The sequence below is a fragment of the Hordeum vulgare genome, chromosome 2H (genome assembly GCF_904849725.1).
Source record: "Hordeum vulgare subsp. vulgare chromosome 2H, MorexV3_pseudomolecules_assembly, whole genome shotgun sequence".
Classification (NCBI taxonomy): Eukaryota; Viridiplantae; Streptophyta; class Magnoliopsida; order Poales; family Poaceae; genus Hordeum; species Hordeum vulgare.
Window position 1 is genome coordinate 640717679 of NC_058519.1, and position 15003 is coordinate 640732681.

Below are 15003 nucleotides of genomic sequence, written 5' to 3' on the forward strand. Positions count from 1 at the left end.
TGAGATTGATGTTGCTACTACTTTGCCATGCTTAATGCTTGTCACTAGGGCCCGAGTGCCATGATTTCAGATCTGAAATTATTATGTTGTCACCAATATATGTGTGTTTTAGATCCGATCTTGCAAGTTGTAGTTACCTACTATGTGTTATGATCCGGCAACCCCGGAGTGACAATAACCGGAACCACTCCCGGTGATGACCATAGTTTGAGGAGTTCATGTGTTCACCAAGTGCTAATGCGTTGGTCCGGTTCTTTATTAAAAGGAGAACCTTAATATCACGTAGTTTTCTTTTGGACCCCGCTGTCACGGGAGGGATGGACAATAGATGTCATGCAAGTTCTTTTCCCTAAGCACGTATGACGGCACACAGAATGCATGCCTACATCACATTGACGAACGGGAGCTCGCCACATATCTCTCCATGTTATAGCTGTTGCATGATGAATATCATCCAAAAAAATCACCGACCCATTGCCTACGAGTTTATCCTACTGTTGCTACTGTTGTTACTACTGTTACTACTGTTGTTACTTGTCTTGCTCTGCTGCTACTGTTGCTACTACTGTCGCTTGTTACTGTTGCTACTTTCTACTGCTGTCACTACTGCTGTTCCTTGCCACTGCTATTGCTCGTTACACTGTGCTACCTTCTACAATCTTGATCGCTGGTCGTTGACGGGAACTGACAACTTTTGTCAACGAGGCAACTTGGCGCCATTGATACAATCGTTAGGAATAGTCTGCCGTCAACAGATCGTTTCTGACACCGTTGTTATCATACTACTTTGCTACTGATACTTTGCTTGCAGATACTAATCTTTCAGGTGTGGTTGAATCCGACATATTCAGCTGCTAATACTTGAGAGTATCCTCTCACCTCCTATAGGCATACCAACAAATTTGGGTCGAATACTCTACCCTCGAAAACTGCTACGATCCCACGCGCTGGTGGGCGTCAAAAACATTCTTCTAGTTTCGATTGCTGGAGAGTGCTAACAACATTCTTCTGGTGCCGTTGCAAAGGGGAAGAACAGTTGGCATCAGTTAGCATATAATCAGGATGCGCGGGATCCCAGATCTCGAGGATGAGGTCCCGATCGATGGCGGTGACGCTGATCGGGCCATGGCAGACTCCATTTGGAACGCGGTGGTGTGACGGTCGGCCGGTGAACCAGTGGCGGCAGATTGGCTCTGCTCTTCCTGATCTGGGCGGAAGGTCCTGGATCTGGGGCGACAACCCCTGGGTTGGCCTCCTCGTTTGGCGCGACGGGGCAGGTGGGCTGCCACGGATTGGGTCGGGTGACCGGTGATCCTCCGGCGGCTTGGTGCGGCGGCGTCATATCTGGAGGTTCCCCTTTCTTCTGCCGCATCTCTCGTCGTCCCGGTGGTTTGCGGGTGCAGGCTTCGGTGATGGTGAGCCCTGGTGGTGTACCTTGGGTCTGGGGGAAACCTTGGCCGGTCTGGCCGGCCCGATGGCGGCGTCGCCCATGGGTGCCGCTTTCGTTCATGAAGGCGCAGGTGAGGGCCCAATCTACCCACCCCGATCTCCTGTCGGGTGAAAACTTTCAATCCTCTCCGGATTTGGCGGTAGCAGCGTGTTTGCGTCGTGACCTTCCTGGAGGTGTCGTCACGGCGTTGGGGTTCGGTTGGGAGTGTAGAGGATCTGCAATTGGAGAGGATGGGACTAGTGGTTGCAGGTGGTGTTCGTGAAGGAGGAGCGGTGTTGCATCTGACACGTCGACAACGACGGATTTCAGTGGCATGGAGAAGCGGGGTCTCACTGCTGGGAGTGTATGTTAATGGACGAGTGCAGGATGGTGGAGTTGTCTGATGTTGTGGTGGCGTCGACGGTACCTAGGCCAGACAAGGTTGATGCGTCAATACAGCTCTGAAGATGGATTGTGGTGGCAGGTGGCGGCGGTGGCCTCTGTGAGAGTGTTGGACCGGTGTGTGCCCCATACCCGACAAGTGGCTTGGTTGGGGTCTCATGTCTTAGATGTTAGGCTTGGTTGCGAGGTCTGTTTGGTATTAGGTAGAGACTATCAGCATCTCTTCATCAAGTGGATAGGAGTAACGACAGATGTTGCCTAGACGGTGGCTTCAGACTTACTATTACTCCCTCCGTTCCTAAATATAAGACCTTTTAGAGATTGTACTATGAACTACATACGGATGTATATAGACATATTTTAGAGTATAGATTCATTCATTTTGCTCTGTATGTAGTCTCCTAGTGAAATACCTAAAAGGTCTTATATTTTGGAACGGAGGGAGTATATCTCTTTGTAAGGTCTTTTATCAATAATTAATAAACTTAATGCATGCATCACCCGAGGCCGGGAGTCTTCCTCCTTTAAAAAAGTTTCACTAATATAGCTATAAACAAAGTGTGGATAATCATTCGGGTATCTTTGCCTACGCTAGATTGTAGATTCCATCTATGCATGCTATGCTACATAGTACTAAAGAGCTACAGGAAGCCACAAAAACGGTATACTCCATCTTTGTATATCCAGGAAAGAGAATATTCTTCTTTCTACGTGCATATACTTAAAAGATAAGCATCTCACCATCTACCTTGGAGCCTTGGAGGTCTGAAGGAGCAGCAATGGCGCAAGAGATAGAGCACACTCAGCTCCCCGTCCGCGGCCTCAGCCTACACGTTGCTCAAGTAGGAAAAGGTCAGTGACTTTTCTCTCATGGCATAGCCATGGCGACCAGGCCGGCGAGCCCACCAAATACAATGTACAGTAGTAAGCAGAGCAAGTGAGCAGCTAATGGATCTGTGCATGATTTGTGTTGCTCTGCATTTGCAGATGAGCTTGGGACGGTGGTGTTCCTGCACGGCTTCCCGGAGATATGGTACTCGTGGCGCCACCAGATGCAGGCCGTGGCCGCGGCAGGGTACCGCGCCATCGCGCCGGACAGCCGCGGGTACGGCCTGTCGGACCAGCCGCCGGAGCACGAGGAGGCCTCCTGGGAGGACCTCGTCGCCGACGTGCTCGGCATCCTCGACGCCCTCTCCATCCCCAAGGTAGGCACCACCGCAGCACGCAACGCAGCATCCACAAAAAAAAAAACACCCAAGCGGCCATGACCCATGAGTGACCGTCGTCGTCCTGTTTTCTTGTTTTCATTCCTCGGTGCGTGCAGGCGTTCGTCGTGGGCAAGGACTTCGGCGCCATGCCGGCGTACGACTTCGCGCTGCGGCACCCGGGCCGCACCCGCGGCGTGGCGTGCCTGGGCATCCCCTTCAGCCCCGTGCCCTTCGACTTCGCCGGCACCATGCCGGAGGGCTTCTACCCGCTGCGGTGGCGCCAGCCGGGGCGGGCGGAGGCGGACTTCGGGCGGTACGACGTCCGGCGCGTGGTGCGCACCATCTACGTGCTCTTCTCCGGCAGCGAGGTCCCGGTCGCCGAGCAAGGCCAGGAGACCATGGACCTCGCCGACGGCTCCGCGCCGCTGCCGGAGTGGTTCACGGAGGCGGACCTCGACGTGTACGCCGAGCTCTACGAGAACTCCGGCTTCGGATACCCGATCAGAATGCCGTACGGGTCACTGGACAAGATGGCGACCCAGCTGGACGCCAGGTTCGAGGTGCCGGTGCTGATGGTGATGGGGGAGAACGACTACGTCATGAAGCTGCCGGGGTTCGAGGCCGCCGTGAGGGGCGGCATGATGGCCGGCTTCGCGCCTGACCTCAAGGTCGCCTTCGTCCCGGAGGGCAGCCATTTCGTGCAGGAGCAGTTCCCGGCGCAGGTCAACGAGCTCCTCCTCGCCTTCCTGAAGGATCACCCGTGATCCCGGCCGTGGTGAGGATGACACTGTTTACAGTGATGGGGTTGCAACTGACAACGGTCGCTTGTCTTGCACTGTTGCACAACGACCACCACGTGTATCTTTCAAACAAATATCCAAATTCATGTCCTTTTTTAAAACACAATACAAACGCAGACGCGGAAGTTTATATGTATGCACATATATTCATTCTTACGAATACACGCAGACCTTATCCTTACGTGCATCTTTGAAAGATTAAGCCATTGATTTCTTCTTCCATGATAGTGGCTGCTGCAGCCAAAAGAAACCACTCCATGAAAGCTTTGCATCCTTCATGAACAAACTCCTCTCTATGCACGACTGCTGGAGTTGCAACTGACAACGGTCACTTGCCTTGCACTGTTGCACAGCGATCACCATGTGTATCCTTTAAGCAAAATATTCAAATCCATGTGCCGTTTTTAAAACACAATACGGATCCAGATGCGCATATATTCATTCCTATGAATATAACATACCTTATCCTTACGAGTATCTCCGAAAGACTAAGCCGATATATGTCATCTTAAGATTGATAAAATGATTGTGTTGACGTCCAGCGGCTCATGGATGGTTGCCCTGGAAACAAGTCTCTGGACTCTCCGCTGGCCCCCCTTTGCTTTGGGACCGGGGGCGGTTCTCGGCCAGAGCGGTATATGCCCTGCACCGCCTCGGCGGCGTGGGGGTTGAGACGGCCACCTTCCAGTAGTCAATTGCCCCCCTCGCGCGTCAAGTTCTTCGGGTGGCTGTTGTCCCTGTCGCACATCCACACGGGGGACGTGCTCCTCTGCAAAACCATGCTGGGTGCCCGTGCTGGGAGATGGTTCTGGAGACCGCCAATCACCTCATTTTTGGGAGTCCCTTCGCGGTGCTGTTTTGGAGGTGCTTCGGTGTGTCGCCGGAGGGCGCCTCGGTTAGTGCCCTTCACCTCCTCGATGTTGCGGGCGCGGTTGGTGACGCCTCTCCAGAGGCCTTCGTCCTCCACTGCTGTTGGAGGCTCTGAAAGCGGAGGAACACTGTGGTGTTCCAGGACGACACGCCATCTCTAGCTGCAACGTTGAAAGCCTACCTTGACGACGCGGTGCTGTGGCAGGCAGGATGAAAACTGTGGAGTGATCGCATATTGATGTGTGGCTCAGTGCGCTTAGTGTGTTTAGATACCTAACGGCCTACCTCTTGGCCGGCGTCCCCTCCTGTGGCTTTCTCATCTCTGTGTGTAAATCTGTCACTCGAGTTGGGGGGAGGGGGTTCCCCCTTCCCTTTAAAGCAATATATTGAGGTGGTTGAGGGGCTTTCCCCTCCCCTTTAAAGCAATATATTGAGGTGGTTGAGGGGCTTTCCCCTCCTCCCCCGATGAAAATTCAATTTTTTTGACAAAGTGATGGTCTAGGCCCCTAACGAATGATTCCTTCTTCTATGGTAGCGGCTGTTGTAGCCTAAGAAAACCACCCCATGAAAGCTTTGCATCCTTCATGAACAAACTTGTTCTTTCTATGCACGAATGCTGGCTTTGTTCCTGCATCTCCGTAATGGGCTAATTCCCGGCAAGGAAATCCCTCCAATGAAAACATTGAAGGTGTATATATGCAGCTATCTAAGCTCATTTTGCATTGCTCGGTAGTTCATCATAGAACAAATCATCAAAAGCAATGCTCATACGGAAAACCTTTAATTGTGCGGGTTCAACAAGATAAGGAACGACCATCGGAGGTACGGAAAAGTATCTGGTGCTCCAGCCTTGGGTTATTTCCAATACTTCAATGTAAAAGAAAAAAAATAATGCTTTAATTTTTTTTGGAAAAAATATGAGTGTTAATAATGAATATTACTACAAGCTTTAAAAGTTTCAGGTCCAAACTTGAAACACACATTGAGGAAAAAAAAAGAATCCAAATCTGAATAGTGTCTTTCGATTTTGGACCTGAAATTTTTAGGGGATGTAGTGACGTTTATTGTGAATATTTACATTTTTTTCAATTTCGTTAAAACATTTTAAAATATTTGTTGACATTAGAACACGGAGAGTACTACAAGGCTGGAAGCACTTGATACTTTCCCCCGGAGCCACCACGGCCACCTCCACCAGCAGGTTGGTTGGTGTTATTGATGGACGGTTCCTACCATGCATGGTCTTCGGATATGAAAATGGTGAAGTATCTTTTGTTGCATACCAACGGTTGTTTGTATAGGATCATAATACAAGTCACATATATACCAATTTGATAGGAATACAAAAAAAGCAAAACACTAGCCTTTACAAAAAAACACACCAACCAAGATGTAAAATTACAAACAAGACAAAAAAAAACCTCTCAGCTTGACACCAATGTTCGTCATCTGCTTCTCACACCATCACAACAGCCATCATAAGAAAAAAATAACGGATCACCTTCACGCCGGAGCTTAACGCTACTCCATCGCTGATATGTACCTTCGCGGACCTTTAATGTGGCTCGTCAAAGACGAAATCGTTACCATTGAACGAATCGGACTGGGGGCAATAATCCGAACATGCCATCAAACTCTAGATCTAACACCCCCACATTACTAATATGTCGGAGGAGGAAACCATACCTTCCATCAACAAACCACGAACTTAGCACTTGATCCACCATCTTTCAGATGTCGTCGATGCAGTCCACAATCTACATTCGTTCCTGGACTACCTCACAAGCTCCAAACCGATGCAACAGAGAAGCCCGAGTGTACAGGTCCACCACAAGGACGCCGTCACCGTCGCATCGTTCTTGCTTGAACAATCTACGGTGGCTGTTGTTAAATTCAACCCCAATCACAAGACCGATCACCTGCTCGGGGCGGGATCTGAAGAATCTTTATTCAACATCGTAATTATCGCCACCGAAGCCATGCTAATGAACAACCCAAAATCTAACCTACTAAAGTTAAAACATCCACACGTGTGAATCTGACGCTCCCTCATCCATCAACGACCGTGGTCGTCGGAGGAGGAGAGCCGTCGAAGGACGGCAATGAAAGAAAGCGCTCCTTGTGGCGGCGGCGAGATCACTTTTTTTTTCTTCTTCACCTGAAGGAAAGAAGCGATTCGCTCTGGAATATTTGCGACAAGGATTTTTTTTTTTAAAATTATTTGAATTGCTTATCATATGTGTCAGAGGAAAAGTTTGGGGAAGTCGACTTCTGCAATATACTCTAGAAAAATACTGTAATTCCTTTTACCATCCACTCGAAAAACAATTCCTTTTATTTTTACCAGAAGAAAGCCTCGTATTCTCCCGAAGCCGCACATAACCAGGCCGCGTCACACGGCCGTCTTCCCCGTTCTCCCCCCGCCGCTCCCCCCTCTCTCCCCGCCGTCGCCGGCCCGCCCCCGCGGCGCAAGGCGGTGACCCTGCAGGACGATCGGAGCCGCGTCGCTCTTCCGCCTCCTCCACCCTCCCCGGCGGCGAGCAGACCGAGAGGCGGAGGCCTCCCCCGGCATCGCCCGCCATGTTGCGCCGGTACGGGCACCGACCTAGGTTTCCGCCCCGCCGAATTAGGGTTTCCGCGCCTAATGCCCGGCTCTCTCTGCTCTCGCAGGTGCGTGCGGGATCTGTACCCGCTGCGGTCCCTCCGGAGGATCCCCAGGCCGATCTCCGGCGAGGTAATTAAGCGTCCCCGCTATGTTTCATGGCTCGATGCACGTTAGGACGGTCTCCGGTGGTTTCAGTTGGTAGAATAGCTTCGCTCTGGCAGGCGTGTGTTGGGTTTGAGAATTCGGTTGCGCGTGAGAGCTTACCAGGGGCGGTTTTGGATTGGTGGATTCGTTGATTAAGCTGTCGATGGAGGGATTGTGTTACGGTGTTCCTGTTTGATTAGTTTGGGAATGCTGCTCGTCCTGTCATATGTTTTTAATTAACATCGCCCGTTTGCGTTCCTCTGTTTAATTAACTATAATGACTCTCTGTATTCGGAGCACACTGCTGTGTCATGTGAACCGGTCTACTTGTTGAGCTTTTGTAGGCCCTTAGGATGATGTCGAGGACCCTAAGTGAACAATTTGTTTACTTGCATTGGCGAAAGCACTAGGAAAATGTGGTTAAACCAAGGAATAGAGTGTTTTGATTCTTCATTGGTATTTACAGGCTTGATTGATTAGGGGGATTTTTTTTTGTTCGATAAAATTGCAGAAGGTACTATTGAACTGAGTAAATATCTGGTTTCCGCGCAAATCTGTCACATACACATTTGTATGTAGTGGTACATATAGCAATGTTTGGAACTGAATAGGAGTTGACATTACCCTAATTGGTAATAAAAGAATCCAATTAGATTGGGCTCACATTATGACCTGAATCATGTTATCTGTACTTATTTTGCTAAGTATGCTGTTTGTTTTATTTTTCATATGGAACACTGATTACTCGCCAACCTTTGATGAATGCTTCTGGAAGAAAATCGGATCACACCTTCTTGTGCTATTTTGTAGTGTTACATTGTTACTTATTCATTAGTAATATTGTCAGTACTTGATTGGACCTGTCAAAAATCATTTCTAGGTCTTTTTCTTTCATGTGCTCCCTACGTATGCTTACATAAATGCAGTGACTTTCCACGTGCAATGAATGCACAAAATTTTGGTTTTAAGGTTTGTAATGCTTTTGCAACCGTATTTTCTCATTGAGCCCATTCCTTAGCTTTGGAAGTTTGCACAATAATTGGGAGTATCCTTGCAAATTTCTCTGTCTATTGCCGGTTGGCCTGAACTGCATGAAAATGACAGAATAACCTATTTATCAGGCCCAAAGTCCAACATTCCTGCAATCCAGAAGAAACTCAACAAAAGCACCCCAACAGGGTTCAGCACAGAAATCTGTCCCTGGACCTAAAGAAGAACCTTCTCAGTCTGGAAGCAAGTTTCCAAAGTTTGTGCTTGGAACTCTGGTTGTTGGTGCTGCTGGTATGGCTGCTTATCAAGCTGGCTACATAGACCTTCCGTTTATGGATGAAAAATTGCCTTCGACCATCAGGGAGCAAAATTTCACAAAGATGTATGAAAATATGAAGTCCCCTTTTGAACAAAAGGTTGATCAGAAACAAACCATGTTGGATCCAAGCAATGGCATTGTTCAGGATAAACCTAAGGACCTTCCAGCTGAAGGGATTCCAACTGCTGGCGAGCAGCCTACTCCTGCAGAAGAAAAAGAAACAGAAACTGTCACCCAGGGAACACTGCCAGTTCAAGATGAGCGTGGAGCTGATACTAAACTGCCGTCTCAAGATACTCTCTCTTTTGACATAAAGCCCACTGTTGTAAATGATGGGGCAGCCGGTGAAGTTCCTCCTGGACAAGCTGACAAGATAAGTAGCACAGTTTCTCCAGTAGAATCAAGCCCAACAACGGCTGAAGTACAAAAGGTTTGAGTTAGTCCTGAACTTTTTTTTATATAACCACCGATTTATCATCATTTGCATGTTGATTGGTACTCCCTCCGTCCCAAAATAAGCGTCTCAACTTTGTACTAGCTCTAATACAAAGTTGTACTAAGCTTGAGACACTTATTTTGGGACGGAGGGAGTATATCAAAGTACTTCTATTTTCTCATTCCAAATTGGTAATTCGATGGATTCTATAGGCTTTCCAAGGATTAATGTGTTGCTTTCAGTTTTTGTAGATTATACACTGTAGAGGTTTATGATTTACGCAGAAGAAATATCTATAAATGGAGATCTGAATGAAATCCTCCAGTAATCTAGTCTAGCTTAGAAAAGCATGATTAGTCATGCACCTGTCACAGCTTGTTGTTTAACAGTACTATCATCTACTACCTCCTTTCCAGATTATAAGGCTTGCACGTATCCCTAGATTTATAATTTGATCAAGTTAAAATGAGATGTATAGTCTAAAAATTATACCATTAGAAAGTAGACGATTTGAAGTTTCTAATGACATATTTTTTGTGATATATAACTTGTATTACGATGGTCTATTTATCAACCTAGGGATATGCGCAAGCCTTATAAACCCGAAAGGAGGTAGTATGTATGTTTGTGACTTCTGAATTTTTATTCGATTGGAATTTTTTAACATGTAGAGCTGGCGCTCTTGAGCAATTTTGAGTTGATAGTATATTGACCTTGAGTTTTATCACTGTGAAGTTTTAGAACCACTAGATAGTAAGTTACTTCATAGTAACACACCACTAGTTGTTCCATGTAGCATAACCTGACTAACCTTTTCTTTTATGTCTTGTCTTGCTTCTGTATTTTTTATGATGCTGTTTCTAAGTATATCGAATAAGGACGCTGGTAGGATCGTCTAATTGAATAAATCTTTATCTGTAGGATCCATTAGGTGCTGATGTAGGTGAACAGAAATCTCTTGCTGAGACATATTTACTACAAGTGGAACATGATATTCCTAAAGACGAGGTATGTATTTCCACCTTTAAAAACTCCACAATACCAACATTGGAGAAAGACTTTCTATTGATAGAGAGGCTGCTACAAATAAGTTGATGGCACTTAATTTTCATATTTCAATGTTTACTTATCTGTTTATGTTGTTAAACAGAGTGCTAAGGAGACTAGAAGTGATGGCGTTGTTGGTGTAAAAGCTTATGATGATGGGAAACTTATGCTGGATATTATAGATGCTATTCATGCCGCTGAAAAAAAGCAGGCCGATACAGATGCTTACATGTATTCTGAAGAGAAAAGGAAGTTGAAGGTTTGTTATCCATTTGCATGTTATGTTTCTGCTTAGCCATGGTCGTTGCTTTGCTCCAAGGATTAACAGTAGCATAGCATGTCTTCATGTATTTTTGTACAGTATTCTTTTCCTCCTTCGGTTGAGCTGTTTTAGTTCTCATGGACATCCAGCACTTCCAGAGCAGCTGCAGTTCTGCTAAATTAGTTCATGTCTTTTATTGATAATGACAATAGTCATTGAACCTTTTGATCATATATATACTCCACCATTAGAAAATATGAACATATTGTTCCACAACAGTATAAGGCTTGCATGCAAATTTAATGACATTTTCTTCCTTTTGCCCTAGTTTATTTCCCCCCTTTCTTCACATTTATAACTAAACACCGATATTAATTTGTCTCTCCCTTATTCCCAAGACATTAATACCATGGATATCATGTTTATTTCCTAGTTATTTCTTGGTTTCATACCATTCTCAATCCGCTCACTGGCAAACAAAGTCGCACCCTGTATATCTGAATGGACGGAGTAACACAGAGTTGACAGTAATCATTTTTTCTGGGGTATGCTTTGTGTTTTTTCAGGAAAGATATGAAAAGGAGCTGAAGGACACCAGGGCCCGGGAGCTCATGTATGCTGAAGAGGCAGCAATTCTGGATAAGGTGAGGCAGGCATGCCTTTTCTGATTTTCTTATGTACGCTCAAGTCATATGCATGCTTCTATGTTTCTTCAGTGATGAGCCAATTTGCTAGATGTAAATTTCATGAAAACAACAATATCTGGATAATCTTTTTCATTGATATGTTGAGATGGCATTAATGTGATCAATCTAGGAATTTCTGTGTATACGGACTGTTAAAATTTTGAATGTTCTACCCAACAAATATCACGTTGATGTAGTAGTAATTTAACGATATTTCTCAAATGTTAGTGAAATATGGATTAGATAAAATCAAAACATCAGAATTATGTCTGCACAATGTGCATGCTTTTCTTCATCTCAGTTTATTTTAATGTGTATACTTGTACATAGTATCTTTTATCTGTGTTTTAGTTCCAGATGATTGCTTTAATTTGTGGCATTTTGAATTTCATGATGTTACTTCAGGAGCTGAAGAAAGAGAAAATAAAGGCTGCTGCTGCAGTTAAAGAACTTCAAGAAAAAACTGAACAAAAGTTGGTGGATGAGCTGCAGCGGAAGGTCTGTCATATGTGCTCCGGTGTGCCATAATTTTTCTATCCTCCTTACGTCAATTCTTTATGTAACTCTACTATTGCTGACATAATAGGATGAGGAAGCAAGTCAACAAGTTGAGAAGGTACAAGAGTTGGCAAAAGCCGAACTGGCCGCAGCTCTTGCAAAGGAGAAAGCATCCCAGATCGAACAGATTGCTGAAGCAGATATCAATGTACGAACCTGTACCATCTTTTCTTTTAGGATAGGCAATGTTCTAAACAGCCTTTTGAGGTTGGCATACTGCAACCCCAGTATCTTATACCATAACTTTAGGAGATGTGCTTGATAGTAGCGCCTGTCTGTCGAATGCGGTTTCACAGCCATGATTTGCAGAATTGAGTGGGTTACCTTGAAAGCTTTAGTGGTCTCACAAAAATGGTAATATCTATATACTGTTGGAGCCTCCCCTACAACTTCCATTATTACCTTATAAGATCATGTAGACCTATCAATTGGGTAAGGGTACTCCAGAAAACTCTCAAAGAAGTCATGGTAGAACATGCTCACTTGCAATGAACTAAGGAGCAAACGAATTGGCTGACTAGTGAAATTGGATGGATTTTATTGCAATCAAAGGCAGAATATTCTCTTAGAAGGGACTGCTTTCCTTCTTTTTAAAATAATACTCCCTCCGTTCACAAATGTGAGATGTTCTAACTTTTTTGTGAATCGGATTCGGATGCATATAGACACGTCTTAGTGTGTTTTTTCTCTCATTTTAGTTCATTTGTAGTCTATATTGAAATATCCAAAACATCAAAACATCTTATATTTGTGAACGGAGAGAGTAGGTGATATCTCTTTCTATCTTCCTGGTATACATCTTTCATTGTTGGACAAACAATTTGTTTTTGTGTGTACAGTTTCATCTTACTTGCACTTGTTTATTACCTTTTTGGGCTTATTTGCAGATAGATGCTTTGTGCATGGCATTCTATGCGCGATCTGAAGAAGCTCGGCAGAGCCATTCTGTTCATAAGCTTGCTCTAGTAAGTATTTCACTTCGATCCCATCATATACTCGCTTTAGTTAAAAAATAAATGTACTCGCTTTTAACTACTGGAAGCTTAGTTGTTGTGGTCTAGTCCTCTGCTTTCAGATTTCTAATTCTTAGTTCTCTGCAGGGCACTCTTGCTTTTGAAGAAGCTCTATCCAGCGGCTCACCTATCCGGACAGAGGTTGATCAATTGCGTAAATCTCTTGAAGGCATTGACAAAGATTCACTGTTAGATTTGGCTCTTTCATCGCTGCCAGAAGATGTTCTCGATCATGGATCAGATACCCGGATGGAGTTAAAGCAGAAGGTAGGATTTTGTGCTGCAATAAATGTTTGCATCTGCTTGCACCTTATTATTTCTTGTGTGATGTACTGCTGTTTAATATCAACTCACAGTGTAAAAACTCAGGTAATACTAATGCATTCCTGATTGATGTATCATTTTGAATATTAGATATCGCTATTTGCTTGCAGATGTTAATTACTCGTTTTATTTCTAAATACATACACACCGTTTTCAAATAGGGGTACACCCTGCAAGCTGCAACACACACCTTTCACATCCATACCTTTGACCATTATTTTTCTAGTTATATATGTAAAATAACTATAATTATCTGCAAGTACTTTGATGCCCAAAACAATATGTCATTCCCATGCCAGAACATGAATACTCGGTAAAAGCTGTATCATTTCCATGTACTGTATTTAATCTTACTTACCTACTCCCTCCGTTCCTAAATATAAGTCTTTTAAGAGGTTCCACTAGGGGGACTACATACGGATGTATATAGACACACTTTAAAGTATATATTCACTCATTTTGTTCCGTATGTAGTCCTCTAGTGAAATCTCTAAAAAGACTATATTTAGGAACGGAGGGAGTATATTTGTTATCATGCAAATGATGTGTACTCAGTTTGGCTATCCTTACCATCGTTTCTTTTTGCAGTTTAATTCCTTGAAGGAAACAATCAGACATTTCAGTCTTATACCACCAGGTGGCGGTGGTATGCTGACACATGCTGTTGCTCGTGCTGCTTCTAAAATCAAGGTGTGTTGATACAAGCAACTTTCTACTGGTCAATAAGAATTCTGTATTGTGGAACCTGAAAATTTTGTATCTGAATCTTCTGATAAAGCGCTATCTAATGCTACTATTTATTCAAAGCATTATCTAATTTCAAGCCCAGACATTGTATCGCCTCCACATTTTTCACATGTAATAGTTGTCCTAGTTGCCCCCCCCCCCCTGGGTTCTCTGGCATGGTTACAATCAGTGATCATCTTATTAGTGAATTCGGTTGTCCTTAATTAAAAAATACATGCACTGATGAGATACTGTTGAAATTACATATTATGGCTCTAAATCTGTTGCAACTGGTTTTCAGGTCAAAGAGGACCAATCTGGAGATGGTGTTGAGGCTCTCATAAGCAGAGTGGAAGACTTGATTGTAGGAGGAGACTTGAGCGCAGCAGCCGACGCCCTGACAGGAGGGTTGCTGGGGACCGCAGCGGAGGAAGCAGCTACCGAGTGGGTGAAGCAGGCAAGGAAACGCGCGATTGCAGAGCAGACACTTACCCTGCTCCACTCGTATGCTTCTTCGATTACATTCTCGTGATCCCGATCATCGATTGATCTTTTTCTTCTTCTTCTATTTGGCGAGATTTACATGCCGGCGTTGCAGATTTACGATACTCACATGTTTCGCTATACCATGTCACAAATGCATGGTCCTTGTAAACAAAGATAATAAATTTTGCCGTGTAGCTACTTGGTACCGCGTGATACTCTAGCCGCCAGACAAGTTTGGGTAGATATGTAAACCCTTTTTCTTTTTGCTGAAGATGTGACATTCTCGCAGCAACAATGCAACCATGATATCTTGTGGAGTGCTCGTGGTCTATCTGCTGTTACAGTGTTAAGGCTGCAGGAATTTCCTCACTGCAAGTGGTTTACTGAAGGGTTTGAGTTCAGTACCTCGTTTAAGATACTGCCTTGGGGGTGTGTATGATGCTATTGTTGGAATGGAATGGATTGGTTAGAAGCCCACAGTCCTATGCAGGTTGATTGAGGCAAAGACGATGCAGTTCTGGCTGGGAAAACAGCAAGATTCTCGCCTGGGATTTCAATTTTATCGACCGGAGAGCAGATGAATGCTCCAGGAGGCGCGCCCAGGATTCTAGTCTAGATGGTTAGATTGAAGCGGATTAAGGATTAAACGAAGGTTTTTATCATTATCCATTCTTTTTGAGGATTAAGCGAGTTTTTTT

The 15003-nt window shown here is 44.9% G+C and overlaps 2 protein-coding genes across 3 annotated transcripts; both read left to right on the forward strand.

The window, feature by feature from the left end:
• Positions 1-2464: 2464 nt before the first annotated feature.
• On the forward strand, positions 2465-4020 carry LOC123431115 (epoxide hydrolase B-like). Its single transcript, XM_045114949.1, has 3 exons — positions 2465-2683; positions 2819-3036; positions 3156-4020. The coding sequence occupies exons 1-3, from the start codon at positions 2611-2613 to the stop codon at positions 3801-3803; spliced, it is 939 nt and encodes a 312-aa protein (XP_044970884.1). The 5' UTR covers positions 2465-2610; the 3' UTR covers positions 3804-4020.
• A 3054-nt stretch (positions 4021-7074) lies between these two features.
• LOC123428225 lies at positions 7075-14622 on the forward strand. Of its 2 annotated transcripts, XM_045112415.1 has the most exons (12): positions 7075-7300; positions 7380-7443; positions 8580-9197; positions 10125-10211; positions 10354-10509; positions 11079-11156; positions 11604-11696; positions 11785-11904; positions 12644-12721; positions 12857-13036; positions 13682-13783; positions 14121-14622. In XM_045112415.1, the coding sequence occupies exons 1-12, from the start codon at positions 7290-7292 to the stop codon at positions 14349-14351; spliced, it is 1818 nt and encodes a 605-aa protein (XP_044968350.1). In that variant the 5' UTR covers positions 7075-7289; the 3' UTR covers positions 14352-14622. The 2 variants fall into 2 exon arrangements, with proteins under 2 accessions (XP_044968350.1, XP_044968351.1); XM_045112416.1 differs by lacking the exon at positions 10125-10211 and having other exon boundaries at positions 7082-7300.
• Positions 14623-15003: the final 381 nt, after the last annotated feature.

What these genes read in the sequence shown, in the direction of transcription:
- LOC123431115 (XM_045114949.1), top strand. Translation starts at nt 2,611, where the DNA reads ATGGCGCAAGAGATAGAGCACACTCAGCTCCCCGTCCGCGGCCTCAGC. An exon ending in CGTTGCTCAAGTAGGAAAAG is followed by an intron (nt 2,684 to 2,818) that starts GTCAGTGACTTT and finishes CTGCATTTGCAG; the next exon opens with ATGAGCTTGGGACGGTGGTG. An exon ending in ACGCCCTCTCCATCCCCAAG is followed by an intron (nt 3,037 to 3,155) that starts GTAGGCACCACC and finishes CGGTGCGTGCAG; the next exon opens with GCGTTCGTCGTGGGCAAGGA.
- LOC123428225 (XM_045112415.1), top strand. An exon ending in CAACGGCTGAAGTACAAAAG is followed by an intron (nt 9,198 to 10,124) that starts GTTTGAGTTAGT and finishes CTTTATCTGTAG; the next exon opens with GATCCATTAGGTGCTGATGT. An exon ending in TGGATGAGCTGCAGCGGAAG is followed by an intron (nt 11,697 to 11,784) that starts GTCTGTCATATG and finishes CTGACATAATAG; the next exon opens with GATGAGGAAGCAAGTCAACA.